Here is a 20568-nt window from a genome sequence, read left to right as displayed (position 1 = left end):
TCCTTGAAACTGTAAATAAAGCCCGTGACTCTGGGCAAATTGTATCCACTTTGCTTCTTGACCTCTCCAAAGCCTTCGACACTATCTCTCACAACCTGCTCTTAACTAAACTTTCCAAACTCCACCTATCTTCCTCCTCTCTGAACTGGTTCTCTAGTTACCTTTCCAACAGAAATCAAGCTGTAAAATGAAAAAAAGCTACCTCCTCCTTCCTTAGTACCCCCACTGGAGTGCCACAAGGCTCCATACTGGGTCCTCTTCTCTTCAATATATTTATAAATGACTTCTACAAATCAATTCCTTCCTCTAGCATCATCCAATATGCAGATGATTCTACTATCATCTGTTCTGCCTCTTCTATCCCTACACTACAAAAACTTACCCAAGAAGCTTTCTCTTCCACAGAGCAATGGATGCAAAGTAATCATCTAGCTCTCAATGCCACTAAGACCAAACTTATGTTATTTACTCCTTCAAAAGTTATCCCTCCAGACATAACTACATTCTTAATTACGAGTCAAAACAACTCACCCTCGAAATAGTATCAGAAACTAAACTACTTGGGGTCCAAATTGACAACCTACTGAAATTCAACTCCCACCTCCAAATAAACATTAAAAAAACACATCAAAAACTTGGCATGCTTTATAGACAGAAAGCCTACCTCACATCTGACACTAAAATCTCTCTCTCTACCTCCTTTCTTATCCCCTCCCTTCTCTATGGTGCCCCACTACTAACTAATCTTCAGTCCTCTTTAAGAAAACAGCTTACTTCCTGCTATAACAAAATTGCAAAATTCGCCACCAGCCATAAGTCCTCAACTCACCACTGTGTCTCCCTCCATAAGCTAAAATGGCTAGAACTCCCCAATCAACTAACTTACATCCAACTAACTCTAGCCCATAAACTTATTCTAAACCCCTCACTCTGTCCCTCCCTTTCCTCTGCCTTTAAAATGCACCTCCCTAGTAGAATTCTAAGGTCAAACAATCAAAATCTATTTGAAGTACATAAACCTACTTATCCACCAGGAAAAAACCTTCTTTCCTTTAGCCTCGCCTCTGGAACTCCCTACCACCACTTATTCGCACCACCTCTAACCACGTCACCTTCAAAAAGTCTCTCTTCTTACATCTAGCAACACAGTGGGAATGCTCTTGCTCCCACCCCACATAACTAACTCTACTAAATCTCCTTCTATACCATATCCTACTTTATGTACCTACTATCTATGCTCTCTAATCTCTATTAACTTGTCTCTATTACTTGTAGGTCACTTCTTAATTGTATTAACTGTTATGACTGCTATTATACATGTGATAAGTGTTGCTCTTTCCTGCCTAAACAGTACCAATAACTCTCTGTACCTAGATTGTTAATGTAAACTGTTGACTGTATATCTGCTTGTTTTGGAGCTTTACTCCCCAGGACTCCATTGAAAATGGGTTCATTATGGACTATCCTGGTAAACCAACTGCAATAAATAAATAAATAAATAAATAAATAAATACTCAAGGCTGTTCTTGGTACCCAGAAAGGACAAGGCCTGGAGACCAATACTGGACCTATCTATTCTGAACACATTCCTGGATATACCAAAATTCAAAATGTTGACTTTGCAGCAGCTTCTGCCCATGCTGGGCAAGAACGCTTGGCTTGTGACTTTAGACCTAAAAGAGGCATACCTGCATGTCCCAATCAGACAATCATGCAGAAGATACCTCAGATTCAAGGCTGGCTCAATGCATTACCAATTCTCTGCACTGTTCTTTGGCTTATCTACTGTGCCCAGGGTCTTTACAAAGTGCCTGGCACCAGTAATTGCATTCTGCAGATAAAGAGGAATACAAATATATCCTTACTTGGACAACTGTCTATTTCAAGCAGAGAACACAGATATTCTTCTACAGCATCTGGCGTTTGTGAAAAGACTTCTAACATGCCTAGGGTACACAGTCAACGAAAGGAAATCAAAACTAGTACCATCTCAAGAGATAATATTCCTGGGTGCAAGCTTAAATACAACTGCCCAGATGGCTTATCTCATGCCAGTCAAAGAAAGGCAACTGACTACCTATTTCAAAATATTGGCAACAAAGGCCCAGTTATCTGCAAGAAAAATTCTGCAGGCATTGGGCTTCATGGTATCCTGCATCCTACTAATTCCATATGCAAAGCTGCATATGAGGAAACTTCAATGGTACCTAAAAAGTGGTTGGACTCAACACTGCCACAGCCTGGAAACAATGATTACTCTCATTCCCTGCCTGCAACAGGAGTTTCGATGGTGGGTGAAGGCTTGTCACCAGAACAAGGGACAGCCATTCACATTACCCCCAGTCAGGCAGACACTAACAATGGATGCATCAGATTATGCCTGGGGGCCCACATGGCAGAAAGATGCATTCAGGGCACATGGTCCTCAAACTAAATGCATCTACATATCAATCAAAAAGAGATGCTAGCTGTTCAAAAGGCCCTGACAGCCTACAAGGACCTACTTCTTCCGGGACAACTACTGATAAAGACAGACAACACCACGGTCATGTGGTATATAAACAAGCAGGGGGGCACACATTCTTACCCCCTTTGCAGACTAGCCATGACTTTGTGGGACACAGCATTGACTTACCAAGTACATCTGCAGGCACAATTCCTACCAGGAAAGGAAAATAATCTGGCAGATGAACTAAGCAGAAACCTCATGGATCCCCACGAGTGGCAGCTGGATCCACAAGTCTTCAGCATAACAAGGAAATGGTGATGCCCGGACATAGATCTGTTCGCCTCCCCTCACAACTACCAACTAAAAAGATTCTGCAAAAGGACTTATCACAGAAAAGCATGGAAAGTGGACGCCCCATCTTTCAGCTGGAAAAACCTATCAGTATATGCCTTTCCTCCACGGCCTCTCCTCCCCAAGGTACTCCTAAAGGTCAGACAGGAGAAGCCAAAGATGATACTGACTGCCCCAGACTGGCCCCGCCAGTACTGGTATCCAATCCTAAGGAACTTGTCTCAATGCCCAGCTTGGACCTTACCACAAATACCCCATCTACTATCTCAGCAAAACAATCAGATCCTGCACAGCCAACTCAGGACTTTCAACCTGGCAGCATGGCGGATAATGTAATCATACAAAACACACCTCTCAGTAAAGCTGTGATGGGTGTCATTTTGGAAGCCAGAAGGCCTAGTACTAGAAAATCTTATGCTGGAAAATGGAAGAGATTCTGTGCTTGGAACCAGGCACAAGGAACTGATACAGCTGTACCAAATATTTCTCAGATTTTGCAATACTTAACTGAGATGCTGGACAAAGGCCTATCTTTTTCATCTATTAAAATTCATGCCTCTGCCATTTTGGCCCATTACAATACAGAGCCACCAATTTTTTCTCATCCTTTATTAAAGCAGTACCTCAGAGGAGCCAAAAATTTATGGCCTCCAAGGAGAGCACCAATACCTGCATGGGATCTCAACTATGTCTTGGAAAAACTCACCCTGCCTCCTTTTGAGCCAGCTGCTACTGCTGATATAAAGTTTTTATCTTGGAAAACAGCTCTGCTCCTAGCAATAACTTCTGCAAGATGAGTTTCAGAGCTACAGGCACTCATGGCTGTGGAACCTTTTATCATGTTTTATCCAGACAGGGTTTCCCTGAGGACAAACCCAACATTTTTGCCTAAGGTGGTGTCCAGTGTGGCTCTTAACCAAACTATTCATCTGCCAACTTTTTATCCAAATCCACAGAACAATGGGGAGAGAATTCTGCATTCTTTGGACGTACAAAGACAGTTTAGATTCTACTTGGACAGAACCAAAGTTTAAAGGAAGACAGAGCAATTACTAGTGGCATATGCTGCAGAATCACAAGGGAAGGCTATCTCAAAGCAGACTATTTCAAAGTGGATAGGCCACTGCATTCGTTTCTGCTATTTTCACCATGGCAAGCCAGTCCTAAGGGCATTAGGCCACATTCAACCAGAGCTGCAGCCACTTCAGCAGCCTTTCTCAGGGGAGTACCAACGAAAGACATTTTAGTGGCTGCTACTTGGGAGTTCAGTGCACACCTTTACAAAGCACTATCACCTGCCACTTTACTCTAAATCCAGGGCAGGCTTTGCCACTGCAGTTCTGCAGGGCCTCATAGCCGCTCCTAATGCTGTTTAGCTCTAGCCTCCCAACCATAGCTTTGGGACTCTACCCAAATGTAATGACTGCAACAGTGAAACACAAAGAACATAGTACAGTTGTGTACACTTACCATAAATGTAGATGTTTGAGTGTATTCACTGTTGCAGTCCAGGTTACTCACCCGCCATCCCCCTTTTTTCTGCTGGAACTTATCTTTCCTTCTCTAATTTATACAACCTATGTGGTATATTTGCTTGTAGATGAAGGTAAACTTTATATTGGTGCATGTATTATATATATATATATATATATATATATATATATATATAAATTTTGGCTACCCTTTCAGGGGGAACCTGACATCTGGGGCAAGAAAAACTGAAGAAAATGGCATGGGCTGCTTCTTTTATACCCCTGACGACCTAATGTCAGGGAAGGGGCGACAGCAGCTGACGCAGTACCCAAGACTTTGGAATTTAGGCAGACTGAGGGCAACCTGCCAGCAGGATTACCCAAATGTAATGACTGCAACAGTGAATACACTCGAACATCTACATTTATGGTAAGTGTACACAACTGTACTTTTTTTTATATCCTTAATTTTTCAGTATGGATTTTTTAGAAACTTAAGACTCTCGGAATGACCATTAAGTCAGTGCAGAATGGAAATAATAAAGCAACCTGGTCACTTGATTAATAAAAGAATTAAATCAATTCCAATTACATTTTAAATTAAAACCTGTCAGTACTAAAGTATCGCATTTTAAAATATATACAGTTTCTTTAGGAGAACTGATAACACACAAAAATATCACAGTAGCAAACAACAGCAAACTGATTTAAACACATGCAGCAATTAACCAACAAGAAAGCTCAAAACTGAGCCCTGTTCCAGCAGTCTTCAGTCAGATGAGTTCTAACTGCACACTCCTGCTACTAGGGTGCAGGGTAAGCCTCTCCAAAAAAGATGGCCTAGATTACTGCTCAAGTTCTACAAACAAAGCTAAATTCAGCAGGGCTGCATGTAGTGTATGCTACAGCAAACAAGGTGCACCAACTTCATTAAGGAACAGATGAAATAAGCAGGCACAATACTCCTTTAACAAGCAATTTGCAGCTCAGAAGGGCAGAATCTATCCTCTCCTCCCACAAGAGTGTAGACCACAAACCTCATTCATATAAAATGACTGACCTGAAGCCCAAGTGCTTCAACCAGAAGTAAGACACTTTTAGAATAACAGACAGTAAAAGCCTTCAACCAGCAAAGCCCAGCTTACAAGGATGTAACCTACCCTTCCTGCCACAAGAGTGCAGAACACAAACCATCTTACTGTAAAACAACTGGCCTGAAGCCCAAGTGCTTAAACCAAAAGGCTTAGAATGACAGTTACATTTTAATCAGGCTACTAACAAGCAGTAATACATGCAGCAGACTAAGTGCAAACGAGTACTTGTAAGAACAGGCAGCAAAAGCAATATAAAGTAATAAAGTATGAAGAAACACAAATACAGTAAAATCAGTTTTTATTTAGGTTAAGTGTAAAGGGATGAACCACAATACTTTATGTTTGGGAAACCAAAGTGGTAGGGGTTGGGGCCCTTCCCCAAATGATCTCGCTCTACTCAGTAGAATAAGCTGATGGGATGGGACTGGCAGGAGTGTCCAAAATGAGATTTATAATAGGGGTGGGCAACTCACAAGCCATCAAATTTAAGAACACAACAAGGACTGGGAGAGTGGGAGGGAAAACATTTATAACTCCAACAGAACAGAAAACGTAAAAAAAAACAAATGTAATACAAGAATAAGATACAAAATAGAAGTGATCAAACCTTAAATAAAGGTCTTCAAATCAACATTACATGCAGAGATGACTTATATAGAACACACAAACAGTTCAGCTACCTACAGGTATTTCTAACTAAAAGAGCAATGCTGTCTGTCAACTCCTCCAACTACTTAAATGATGTTATTCACAGTTTGCAAACAGATTCTTTGGTAACCTTTTCTTAAGTGACCCCAACCAAGAACTCTTAAAACTCCAACAGAACAGTAACTTAAAACTAAACAAATGTAATACTAGAATGAGATACAAAATAAAAGTGATCAAACATTAAAAGCAGAGCTTCAAATCAACATTAAATGCAGAGATGACTGATACTTAGAGCAATGCAGACCACACAAACATCAGACAGATATATTATATTCCCATCCATATGTAAATGGTTTTACATGTCCCTAGTTCCTAACTATTAGGAAGGTAAATGCATATGAGTGGATAATGTCAGACACACAGACACATACAACATGCAAAGGTCTTTCTCCCAGGCAGATCTGGGAGTAATAATCAACATTCATGCTGGCTTAGCTCAGATTACATCAGTGTTTGTCACCTGCCTTCACTTGCCAGGCTAACAGCAAGTAACATACATTTTAGCATATCTGCATCAGAAGTAAATATCTATCTGATGTTTGTGTATAACTGGAAGTCATAACACAGTTAAGCACTTCTACATTTTTAACCTAGTAATTATTTATGTTTCAAGGCAATACAAAAACCTCTAGCTGTAGACATTTATGTCTGTTTGCTACACTGAAACTGGGATAACACATTCAAAAACAAGTTCAACTTATTTACTTGATATTTTGCAACTTATGTCTACATGTTCAAGGCTTCCAGCTTCTACTATTAATACATTTATTTGCACAGGTAATACTTAATATACATTTCTGTTCTATGCTAGTAATCTGTTAGAGCAAGACATCTGAACAAAGGCAAAAATAAAGAGGGGACAAAGGCCAACACATAGTGGCACTTTATAAATATTGCTCTTACACACTTAGTTAACAGAATATTAGCTTTTGGATTCGCATGAGTTAACTGAAGGTTATGACATGTGACATTCAAATGTGTGCTATTAGTTTATGACTTCTCTCTTTAATCATTTGCCATGGATTTGCCAGACAAAACATAAATGTAGGAGTAAGTGAGTAAAAATATAAGGCAAACGTGGTCAGTGTGAAAAACTAAGGACAATTATAAGGTATGAGCTCAGTACTAACATACTCAACCCACACACTTCTGCACCAGTTATTTAATATCCGCATAACATATATAGGTCTCTTACACTTGTAAGACAAGCATATGTATGATATAAATATACACAAATGGCATGATTATTTACAACATCACAGTTAGCTGGGCAGGCAGTGTTACAGTCAGTGTTGTACAACAGACAATCCAGTAGTAGTCATATGTGAGCTGACCCTTGCTGGGGTGACTCAGGTGCCAGAGCTGTGATCTACGTCACTGCAGGCCATACCTCCCAACTTGTTAGAGCAAGAAATCTGGACCAAGCCATAAATAAAAGTGTGACAAAGGCCCAAAAATAGGGACAGTTTCTAAATATTGCTCTTACAAACTTAGAACGTTGTTGGACTAACGGGTTTTGCATTAGCATGACTTTTCTGTAGCGTATGAAGACTGGAACTGAAGTGTCTGTCATTATTTTCTAACTTCAGTCCTTCATTATTTGCAACTAATTTGCCAGAAAAACACAATTTTATGCAAAACAGACCAAAATTGTGAGGCAAAAATCACGACATTCTGCAAATATCTGTACAGTTCAGAGGTATGCTGCAGACATAGCCATCAGGGATGGCTGTAGGTGCTGAACAGCAGTCTAACAGCAACATGACAGCCCAGGAAGTGTTGTTGAGAACTACTATTTAAATTCATATTCCCCATGACTGCATCTCCCCATATGCATTCCATTACATATATATTGTTTGACATACCTGGTATAGTGCTGTGCTCCTTTTTCAGAATAAATCCACAAAAGGTGTTGTGAAAAGTCACAGTCTGTCTTCCTGATGAAAGTATCAAACCTGTTTAGCATAGGCAGCAGCTTGCTTTTGTAGGTAATGCTCATGAACAGGTGATGGTATGTGCACCAGTCTGTTGCTCCCATTTGTTAACTGCATCCAGAACAGCTGGGTTGCTTTCCCATTAGCCAATGTCATGGCAACACAGTGCTATAATTAAGGCCTTCATGTGGGCCTTGCCCCTTTTCCTGGCCTGTGCGGAGGACATTATAAAGGTGTGGGAACTACAGCATCACAGAGGGTAGGTGGAAATACTGTGCACTGTTTGGATTGATGTGTTGTGTCCACAGTTTTGCATGCAATGACTGCATACATCTCAACCTCTTAGCATGGGAAATGTGGACAAAGCACAACAAATTGGGTGGACAAAGGGTCAGAAATAGGGAGAGATTTGAAATACTTTTGTCATAACATTAGAAAATTGCTAGAGTAACAGGGTATGTTTTGACATTCATTTTTTGAGGGATTTTAAGTCTGAGACTCAAATGTGTACTATTATTTAGTGTCTTCCATCCTGATATCATCCCAGTGATTTAGCAGAATACCACAAATGTTATGAGGAACAGGCCATAAATATGAGCCATAACCCTGGACATTCTGTGGAAATCTGTACAGTCACGTGACACTTTGCAGCATTTGTCTGTGTACTGGTTCTGTGTCTGTGTCAGAAGCCCAAGTACACTGTGATTTTGGCCACTATATGTTAGAGTACTGTGTGACGGCTATCAGGATTTGCTCATAAAACTCAGTTATTGTACTCAAGAGGTCAGTTGGCCTACTGGTATGTTGCCCTGACTGCATTTCAAATGGTTCTGTGTTCATAATTTGGCGGTGATATTTTTCACCCTAAAGCTATATCCCTGTACTGCCTGATAAATTTACAAATGCATCAGCATACCAAAAACTGTACATATTTTCACAGACTGTCTGGATTTTGTGCTCATATTTTTGGTCTGTTCCTCAGAATATTTGTTGTTTTCTGGCAAATAACTGGGATACTCTGAGGTCTGATGGCACTAAATAATGACAGAGCTTTGAGTTACACACTTCAAATCCTTCAGAAAATGTTTGTTAAACAAACCATGTTACTATAGCAACTTTCTTATAAGTATAACTGCACTATATAAAATATGTGCCTATTGTTGGGCCTCTGCCCCCCATTTTGTCAGTCTTCATCCAGATTTCTTACACTAAGAGGTTGAGAGGTATGTGTATCAATAATTTCCCAGAGCTGATTTGGTGTAGTGGTGTGTTGCTGTGACTGTAGTTCAGACGGTCCTGTGTTCATGACTCTAAAACTTTGTCTTTTTTCCCTAATGTTAAATGACTGTAATGCATGATATGTTTCAAAAAACATTACAAATTCACACAGCTCATTTGGCATAGTGGTATGTTGCTGTGGCTATAGTGCACAGAGTCCTACGTTTGAGACCTGCCTGTGCTGGTTATTTTGTTGCTGGGCAGAATGGGGGCTGATGGAGACAGAGTGATTAAAGCAATATTAAGTGGGTTTCCGTGATGCACAATGATGCCAAGAGACACTTAGTCCTTCTTAGCTTCGCTTAGTGCTGCTTATTCCCACTTAAACCTGCGCTATTTCCAAAAAAAGAAAAGAAAAAAAGGGGTGATAGGAAAGTGGGGAAATGGTGGCAAGTAGGGAGAAAAACATCATGAAAGGCAGCTAGGGATGTGCAGGATGGATGTAGGAAAGGACCATAGCTCTCCATTTTTTCTGCAGCAACAGCTGTGAATAATGTGGACAATTTGAAATTTAGAGCCTCACACCACATAGGGAGGGGTGTGGGTGACATACATTGGTTGAGTAATTCAAGGGTAAATTGAACAACGTCAGTGTACATGGGGGCAAAATGGAGAGCTATGTATGGGATGTCCTTTTTGGGGGGGATAGATGCCCCTTTTTTTTCTTTATTTTTTTAAGATGAGAGTGGGATGTTGGGGAAAGGCTGTAGGTATGTTTGGGGAGGTAAGTTGGGTAGGAAAGGTTGCTTTTTCAGACAGACAAGACAGCAGACAGGGGCAGTGTATGACACATGAGGGGGGTAAACACCTCGGACAGGGAGGGTGGTCGGCAATTGGAGGCCCATGTGCCCCCAGATGGAAACAGTGGGACTGAGGTCCCCAACCATGGGGAGTCACCACTGCGCCTTCATGGGCCCAAAGGTGGCTGTGCTGGGGGCTGGACAACAGGGGCAGGCTGCCCCTTGAGGTGTGCCAGTCTGCCTCGGTCTGGCTCAGGAGTATATCCAAGTCTGTCTGGATGATGCTGCGCACCATGACTCAGAACTGTTTGCGGGTGACTGGTTCTTCTCCTTGCCTGCGCCCAGGGGGGACAGACCCGTCCCCTGAGGAGGTTCCACCTGAGGGTGGTGCAGGACCGGCAGAGGAGGCAGTTTCAGGTTTGTGCCACGGCCAGATGAGGCAGGACAGGTGGATGCACTGGGATCTGCCTTCCCAAGTGTGCTATGGTGTTGAAGTTTTTCAAAATGTATTGGTTAGTCAAGAACAACACATTTCAAAATTAGTTATAACAGCATGCATGGGTGTTCCAATTAACCCAGGACAATAGAACTGAAACAACTGCATAGCAAACAGTACACATGCATAAATGGAATAACAGTCAGTATTGCAACAGCATGCCAGTTACAGTTATGGCAACAGGCCACCAACAATGGTATATGAACAAGGTATGTTAGTATGCAACCAATTAAATATATGTAAAATAATAGAGCACAAGTCCCAACATTAGGTTTTAAGAACAACATACTCGTAGTATATGAATAATAATTATTGATGTAGATAAGGGGTAGGGGGAGAGAAAAACGTCCATTACCAACTGTATCGGCTTATATTTTTCACAACAGTACTGCTCAATACTCTACATGTCTGCCCTCACTTTACATCTGCCTGTGGCCTATAGGTTCTGTAGTACATGTTAACCTGGAATGGTATGGGGCAAACTGTGACAACTCTAGGTAAATGAGTAGAGAGGACTTGTACATGACAGGGTTACATACATGAATAACAAGGTGCATCCTGCACTGATGTTGTGTGAGTGCGCTAATGGAATACTTGTACTGAATTTATATGTGCACACATGGTTATTGGCAACAGTGTTCACTAGCCGTGACACTTGAGAGACATGTCTCGGGAACAGTGCATGGTCTACATACCTATCCTGCTGTCCTTTGTAGGCATGGGGTTGGACACTAGAACATTTGTACACAGTTTATTACTATACCCTTTATACAGATAATACAAACATTTCTTTACCAGTGAGCCCTGTTGAGAAAATATCTGTTAACGCTACTTGATTGTTTCTACAAATACTCAGGATTACTTGTGTGTAACTAGAAATACATCTTCGTACCAGTCCTGGGATTCAAACCATGGTGTGTGTGTGTGTGTGTGTGTGTGTGTGTGTGTGTGTGTGTGTGTGTGTGTGTAAAAATGAACAACATGTCTATTTCTCATCACACTAAGCTACTAGGGAACTTCTGTCTCTTGCTTGACTGATTTCTGCCTAATACTCACTTGGTTAGACAGTCTGATCTTGTAATCTAAGTGTAGTGTCAACAAAGACTGTAGTGACAGTTGAACAAACATGCCTGAGATTCATGTGAGACAGATACTTAGTGTATTGTGCATTAATCCTTTGAAAGCAGGTGTACACATTTAACCCCTAGTAGATAATAATGTGTGTGATCTGTACAGACCAAAGCAGGGTGCTGGGTCGCATACCCAACCTGTATATATTTGGGCATCATATACTTGCAGCCTCCACCTATTACACTCTCATACTTGCCTGCATCAGCATACACACATTCAGGACTACATAGATCTCAAATGAAAACAAAAGGCAATGCTGCAGGGACACACTATAATACATTACACATTACTATTCGAGGTTCAGATTTTAGTGCAGAACATATTTCATATTTCATTTATATCTTGTTTTACAGCTCCACAATCTACAGTTTTGCATAACAGCCGGTTATCAGAACAACCTCAGTTAATGCATGCTGTCAAACCATATTTGTTGTGAAGCACCTGTACACATTCTATTTATTCAACAACATACCAGATTAAACACAACAGTTTGTGGTATAAATCTTTGAGTAACATGAAACAGTGCTTTATTACAGTTGAGATTCTACATTCATTAGTACTGCATATCCTGTAGATCAATATTGGTCTTACAAACTTTATTTATTCAGTACACTCAGAACACACTATACCTAATGGTGGTAAACAATTACACTTTCTTATTTATTGCACTATATAATGCAATATATATCTGTACTTATCACACTGTCGGCACAGCCTCTCCAGTCGTCCTCCATTGGCTTCCACATTACGAGCTTCTAAGGCAGTCCCGTCCTGAGCATCTTGGATCCAGTGTGCCAAGAGAGTCCCCTTCCTCCATTTCAGGTCGGCATAATGATGGTGGACCTGCTCACCAGTTCAGGGGATGCCGGTGGCATTGGTGAGCTCAATTTCCAGACAGTCCCAGGCCTCAGCCTTGCATTCTGAGCCCTGGTACTGGCCCTGCAGCAGTCTGATGTCATGGTTCTTTACAAGGAGCCTAGTCATGACCCTAGACTCTAAAATGCACCAGAGCTCCTCCTTCACCAGCACCTGCCATGGCTCCTACAGGGATCAAACTCTAATGGGTTCTGCCTGTATTCCTGCATGTGTATTTAAATAACGCCATAATCCCGCCCTTTTCCATCATTGGACCATTTTTGAAAATGCTGAGCAAAGGTCAGCAGTGCGCAAACCTGCTAAGCTGAATTGAGCAGTGCTTAAAGTGGCAAATGATGTGCAGTGCTTAGCGGTGTGCAAATCCACTTAGCTGGGCTGAATGCTTCTTAGAATTAAACTTCTAAGCAATGCTCAAACTGGCTAAGCACTGCTAAGCATTGCTCAGTTTTCATTTAAAAAAAAATATTTAAGAACTGCATATTAATTAATCATTACTGGCATATTATTAAGTGTATATAATTTACTTTACATGACATCCTCGTATGTGCTTTCATTACATTACCTTGGGGTGTGACTATACTGTATGGGACACTTGTGTTTACATGGAGGATTTCACAACATATATTCACTGACACTGGAATTTTGGACCAGTTACACTACCCTGGTTAACAAATATCAATTACTACATCATTAAATAAAAAAATAATTTCACAATGCTTTCCCATGTAAAAGCTGAATGGCTTGTCTTGGTATTTGAAGCGTGAACTACTGCACACAAAGCCAGAACTCTAACCACTAAGCTAAGTTGCCATTGAAGATTCCAGCTATAAATTTATATATAGCTCTTACAAGTTTAAGCACTGCTAAGCAAAGCACTGCGGTAAGCAAACCCCCTCAGCTATGCTTAAACTTCACATTTAAAGGAAAAATAAAAAATTTATACAACCATTTTAAATAAATATATCTCAATATATAAAATGTCAGCATGTCAGTTGCAGCCACATACTCTTCATGACAATCCTTGGTAATGCAAAACCTGTCATTCAATGAACTTTCTAAGTTTGTATAAGCAATAATTAACAAATGTCCTTATTTCTGGGCTTTTGCCCCACTTTTAGTACTGGCAGCTGAAAATGATAACAGACATTGGAGTTTCCATCTGCATACCCTTCAGAAAACGCATGCTAATGCAAAACCTGTTATTCTATCAACTTTCTAAGTTTGTAAGAGCAATATTTAAAAAGTTCCCCTATTTTTGGCCTTTTGTCCCACTTTTATTTCATGGCTTTGTCCAGATTTCTTGCTCTAAGACGTTGAGAGGTGTGTGTCCAAGGACACGCTTTTTACTATAAAATGCTGTACGGCACTTTTACAATGCAGGACATGTGTTACAGTTCCTGTCACACACACCCTGCATTACACTGCATTCTAAATCCTCTTTCAGTGTCCACAGACACTGAAATGATTTTAAAAAGTGCCGTACGGCACTTTGACAATGCAGGGGGTGTGTTCCTGTCACACACCCCCTGCAATGCATTCCATACAAAATCCTCTTTCAGTGTCGGCGGACACTGAAAGGATTTTAAAAACTGCTGTACGGAACTTTGACAGTGCAGGGGGTGTGTTACAGATATGCGAGCACTACTGCAACATGCCCCCTGCATTGATTCAGTATCCGAGTCAGCAGCTCCATCTCAGTAGCATGCCTTCATTAATACGTAAGGCGTGCTGCCAAGAGGGAGATGCGGACACAGACACCATTCACTCCGTGTAGGAATAATGCTATTCATACACAGACTTTAATGAATCCTGGCCAGTGTGTTTGTTGATATCTGAAGACAGAGCAAGAAAAATCTCAGCAACAGCCAAGAAAGACTTAAAACATTAAAGCAGTGGTTATAGAGAAAGGCTGGGAGAGGGGTCTACATGAAACTCTAAAGGTAGAAAAATAGACAACAGAAGGAAATTTTAATCTGATATCGGTAATTTAAAAAAATTAACATATTTAAAAAAATTTCAGCTTAGGTGGTTTCCCTAATATGAATACATTTCAGTGTAGCAAAAGAAACCACTAGATGAAGGTCTGTACACAGAGCATTGTGGGTACAGTAGAGGGTTTGAGTAGTCTTGAAAAGTGTTAGATGTTGAACTGCCTAATGCCTGATGGCATTAGTCCTCAAATTAATGAGGATGAAGCTCCTCATACTAGATGCATTACATCCTTGTTTATGGAATCTATCACTCTAGTTTGCACCCCAGCATTCATTTTGGTGCTGAAACAGCATCCTCACTTTTCTCATAGTGGTTCTTCATTTCAGCTCTTATTTAAACACTCAATTCATTCTCCTGCCATTAGTTCTATTCTTCCCTGCTGATATCAGGGCTATGGGGCTCAAATGCATATAATTTGGTTTGTTTGCGGTGAACTTCAACTTTTACCTTCCAGTCTACTTGGTCAACTTTTCCAAATCATTTCTTAGACTCTTCCCTCTGTCCTGCCCCACCCCACTACTACACCTACCACTGTGTCTTCAGCAAACAGGCTGATCCTCTTCTCTGTTTTTCAGATATATCTGAAATAAACCCACTAAAGAATACTTGACCCAGAACTTATCTTCATTGTGCTCCACTAATCACTCTCCTTGTTTTTTTTACATTGTCACCTCAACACAACACTCTCTGACCTACCATTTCACTGTGATAATTTTCCATTACTCTCTGCTTTGCCTTTATGAAGCAAAAATTCTGTTTCTTCTCAAGTTTAGCAAACATACATCATGTATACAGTATTCTTTACATTTTATACTGTCTTCACAGTTTTCAAACTGCAATTCTTCTGCCCTTTAATAAACCACATAACATTTTTCTTGCAGTAAAACAGAGGAAAATGGACAAAAAGAGAGTCAGAAATAGGAATGCACATATGTTTGAAACTTTTTGGCATAATATAAAATAAATACACAAACTAAGCATCCATATGGTTGCACTAGTATGTACGTTTGCAAAGAATGGACTGAAGGCAAACCTTGTCTTACCTCCTGCTATGTTAAAATAAAATCTCTGAACCTGAACCTCGCCAAGCACGTCTTTAAAGCTTTGCGCCTGTGGTAAACGTTGCCAGTTGTACCAGATTGCTGTGGTTCCATCATTGGTCACATTGAGTTTAGATATTGCCTTCTCTTCAGTCAATGCTTCAAATGTTATCCTGGCAGCAATACCAATTTCTCCCTTTAGAGAAATAAAAACAAAACTGCTAATTAACATAACACTGCTGACTGTTACTTAACATAGCACTGCCAACTGTAATGCAACACCTTTTTAAATCTATAAGTATCCGTGAAGATGGAAATTAATTGTTATTCCTTTAATTATTGTTATTTATTTATTTATTTACTTACTTACTTACTTATTTATTTATTTATTGATTGGTGAATGCGGTACAAGACTCATTTCAGCCACTGCCTGGAAGGGTTAATAAGATATATACTTGAATAGTAGATTCCACAGTAGATACACCTAAAAGAGTATAGATGTACAGGGGGTAAAGGGGGAAAAGGAGACCATATATAAAATGACTCTTATTAGTGCTTATTGAAGCACAGCCTAGTTATGTGAGTTTGTCAGTACCTAATGTAGCACTTTCTGAAAAAATTTGAAGATTAGAGGCAAGGTAGTATAAGAATAAAGAAGACCAGAGGTCCAAATGGGGACTAGAACATCTCTCAGTGACTGTCCCTGAGGGGGAATTAGGGCAAAGAACTTGCTGCATTTGTAGTTGACGGGAGAGGCGAATAGATCATAGCAAGGTTGACCCCATTTGTAGAAGATCATGTTTGCCACTGATTGACTAAGAGACCACTCATGAGGCATCAGGATAGTTCTGTTGAGCTTGCCTGCTAGAATGTTGGATTTCCTCAGTATGTGGGTCGCTACAAGAAAGTGGTTGGAGGAGATCGCCCACTGCCAAACTCTCATTGCTTCTTGGCAAAGGGGTTAAAATCTGGTTCGCCCTTGTTTGTTGCTGTACCAAACTACTGACATATTGTCCGTTTGAATATCAATTGTCTCTATAGGAAGAGTTCTGAAAGGTCTGCAACGCTAAAAGGACCACTCTCATTTCCATGACATTTATATGTGATTTGGTCTCTTCTGGGGACCACATGCCTTGAACAGTCTGTCCGAAGAAATACCCCTCCACCCCAAATCGGAGGCGCCTGTGGTCAATGTGGTGTTTGGGGGAGGAAGAATAAAAGGATGTCCTTAACAAATCTCCTCGGCTTAAATCCACCACAGTAGGAAGCCCTTGCAAACTCGAGATGATTTTATAGGATGTTGCAAGGGCTGTTAAAGAAATGACCATTATACTGCCAAAATCCACTGGAAGATTTGCATATAAATATGACCAGTAGGTCTCAAGACAACTGTAGCAGCCATCAATCGTAGGGCTTTGAGAATCAGTTTTTCTGGGGGACAGGAGTGAGAAAGAACCTGTCTGACATGCAATCTCAAAGCAAGAATCCTGAATTGTGGTAAGAGAGAGAGATGATTGATTGTATCTAGATGAGCCCCTATAAACTCCATGACTTGAACTGGTTGCAGCTAGGACTTTGAAAGACTAATGGTGATTCCCAGAGATGAGATAACTGGAGTAAGTATTCACTGGCTTTTTCTAAGAGATACCTGGTTGATGTGGTGAGGAGACAGTCGTCTAAATAAGGAAACACCCTGAACCCATGCAGCCTTAAATGACTTCTACCACTGCCATGTATTTGGTAAACATCCTGGAGGCTGTGGTGAGACCAAAGGGCAGGACTCTGAACTGATAATGGCTGGCTCCCAGCCGGAAGTGTAGGTATTTTCGAGAGCATCTGTTCATTCTGATGTGATAGTACACATAATGAAGATCTACAGTGCACATCTGGTCAACCTTCTGTAACCGAGGTAGAATGGACTGAACTGTGACCATCCGGAACATGGAGTTTTTTTTACAAACTGATTCTAATAACTAAGATCCAGGACAGGTCTCAGGTCCCCTGTTTTCTTTGGCAGTAAAATGAACCTTGAGTAAAAACCAGATCCTCTGATCTGGTAGGACCTCTTGGATGACTCTTTACTTTAGCAGCTTTTGAATTTCCAGAGCTGCTAACTCCCATTTATGGGGCGGAACAACAGTGAGACATTTTTGTTTCATTGAAAGAACTTGCAAAACAAGAATGAAATATCCTCTAGACAGGATTCTTTGCACCCACATATCTTTTGTGATGGCTGCCCAGGCTTTTGGGTGCAAAGACAAGCACTTCCCGACTGTCTCCAGAGAAGAACAGTCAGGCAGTCTTTCAGGAACCCTGAAAAAGTGTGTCCAAAAAGGAATCTCAGAAACCTTGGTTTTGCGGACCCCCCCCCCTCTGCCACATGGGCAACGTCTTCCATTGTTAATATTTCCCCCTCTGCCTCTAGGAGAAAAATCTCCATGTGATTCTTAAAGCAGATTAGGTTTTTCCCTCCTTTTCACTATGGGAAAGTGTCTCTTTAATGGTGGGCCCAAACAGAGAAGATCCATTAAAGGGAGCACTGATGAATGACACTTTAAAAGGCTCCGCAAAGTCACACAATCACATCCAGGCATGTCTCCTAATGGCTATGCCTGAACCCGTGGCCCATAAGGAACCTTCAGGTACATGAGAGATTAACCTCATGGATGCATTTGATATAGATTGCAGGGTGGCCAATAGTGAGGAATATGTCTTTTCTTCCTCCACTGACGTGGACCTAGGGATAGAGTCAGACAGTTCCTTAATTAAGTCCCTCTGTAATCTAGTGAAATGTGCCAGGTAGTTTAGCGATCATAAGGCAAAGGTCACTGAGGCATAAACTCGCTTCCCATACCTGTCCAATGCCCTAAAATATCTATTAGGGGAATGGACAGAGGAGCTCTACCTATCTATATCAAACAAAGCTCCTCATTAGCACTCTTCAAGAAAAATCTTGATGATTGGATGGGAGATAGGAAATTCATCCCGGGGATCACTTAAGTTCATAGGTAGGTACTAGGCTATCTGCCCAAAGGCATTTATAAGCCTAGCCAGAATGTGTTGGCTTTCGCTGCCCCCTTAGATTAGCTCCCTGTGCTTCTGTCCAGCAGAGCCACTGAAGTGATCCCCAGGGTAAACTTTCTGTTTCCCATCCACTCGTCAAGGTTTCTCTTGAATAGGGTTAGCGAGGAGCTCTGCCTAATGTAGATTGGAATCTTGTTCCAGAGCATGGAAAGTCTCTGGGACAGGAATCTATCCCTCCAGAACATCCTATTTATTGTTGTTTTGAGGTTTAGATCCTTGGAGCGTGTGGCTCTAGGGGATATGTTTTTCTTTAGGTGGAGCATGTCCATCAATTCTGAGTTGGACATGGCCTTGTATGTCAGGCAGACAGCACCTCTGAGTAGGCAGTATGCAACTGAGTACAGCTGGAGTTTCTTCAGTCGAGCTGCATAGGGCATCTGCTTGAGGCCAGTGATCCTCTTGGTGAGGTACTTCTGTGGTCTTTCCAGTTGTTACAGGTGTCTTGTAAGGTATATCCTAAATGGGGCAATGTACTCTATGATGGGTCTGATGCATAGAGGGGCCCAATGACCTCTTTCGATCTGGATGCAAACCCTTTTGTGATTAGGTGGGCCACATAGAAGGATTTTCTAACCACTTTGGCAATGTGAATATCAAAGGAGAGGTTACTATCTACTTGGGTCCCCAGATCCCTTATTATGTCTTCCGTATTTAGAGGGCTACCACCTATGTAGTAGTTTGTGGGTACTTTGTTTTTTCCAAAGGGGATGACTATGCACTTTTTGGCATTTAGCTTGAGGCCATGGTTTTGACACCAGGTATCTATCTCAGTGAGAGGATGTCTGTGTCAGCCGAAGAGTCAATTATAGCCCCTAGTTTGCAGTCGTCTGTGAACTTGGTCAACCATAGTCCTCCTGTGCTTGCATGTACCTCTGAGAAGTATATGCTTAAAGGAGGGGTCCTAGGACTGAACCCTGGGGGAACGCCACTTGTAGCCAGTTTAGATTCAGACCTAGCTCCCACAACTCTTACCATGTGGGTTCTGTCCATGAGCCAGTTGGCAACCCATCTCTTGAAGTAGGGGTTTATGTTCAGACTGGTGAGCTTGTCTATAATACCTGAGTGGGGAATGGTGTCAAAGGCCTTTGCGAGGTCTGAGTAGTCTGTGTGAACCACCATTCCCTCGTCTAAAGCCTTGGTAACTATCTCAAAGAAGTCCACCAGGTTTAGGAGGCATGATCTGCCCTTAGCAAAGCCAAACTGCGTAGGGTCCAGAGTTTGGAGGTTCCCAATGTCTCTGTTAATGAGATCCATGATGATGCGCTACATAGCTTTGCAGACCAATCTAGTCAGGCTTATAGGGCGATAGTTCCCAGGGTCTGTTGTGGCTCCACCTTTGTGGAGCAGAATAACCGTAGCTGTGCGCCACTCTGTGGGCATGTCGCCTGTGGAGAGGCTGAGTTTAAACAGTGTGTTTAGGTGAGGGGTTAGTTCATCTTTGACCTCATGTAGGACGCAGCCTGGGACACCGTCCGGTCCCATTGATGCTGTGTTTTTGGCTTTGGAGAGGGCTGTTTTCACCTGAGTGTCTGTGATTTCAAGGGCACTATATTCTTCTGGTATAGTTATGGGCCCTTTTGGGGGTGAGAGGGGGGTGAAGTTTGCACTGAACCTGTCTGCCAGGATGTTGGCTATATCGGTCGGTTCAGTGTATTTTGTGCCATTCTGCACTAACTCCGAGCAGATCTGAGAATTGCCACTTAGATTCTTGACATAGCTAAAGAATGCCTTGTGGTTATCTTTGGAGTCCATGGCAATTTTTCTTTCGAAGCTCACCCTGGATGATTTTATGAGGGAACATAGTTTCTTGCTGATACTGATCAGGGATGTCTTCCCTTCTTGGGATTTTATTCTTTTCTGTACTAGTTTCCTCCTTCTATTGTATAGCTTGTTTATGGCAGGGGTCCACCAGGCTGGTTTCCT

General features: G+C 41.4%; 1 protein-coding gene across 1 annotated transcript in view; it reads right to left on the bottom strand.

The window, feature by feature from the left end:
• The window catches only part of LOC122817266 (MYCBP associated protein), a 2683797-nt gene that overhangs the window by 738010 nt on the left and 1925219 nt on the right, over positions 1-20568 (bottom strand). Inside the window, exon 11 of the mRNA XM_044090481.1 lies at positions 15565-15757. Within this exon, the coding sequence (XP_043946416.1) occupies positions 15565-15757 (193 nt within the window). The remainder of the gene's footprint in view (positions 1-15564; positions 15758-20568) is intronic.

This window comes from Protopterus annectens, chromosome 12.part0, assembly GCF_019279795.1.
Source record: "Protopterus annectens isolate FY-2018-M chromosome 12.part0, PAN1.0, whole genome shotgun sequence".
In the NCBI taxonomy this organism is placed as follows: Eukaryota; Metazoa; Chordata; order Ceratodontiformes; family Protopteridae; genus Protopterus; species Protopterus annectens.
The sequence above is the reverse complement of the archived record's forward strand: the minus strand, read 5'-3'. Positions and strand labels throughout refer to the sequence as shown.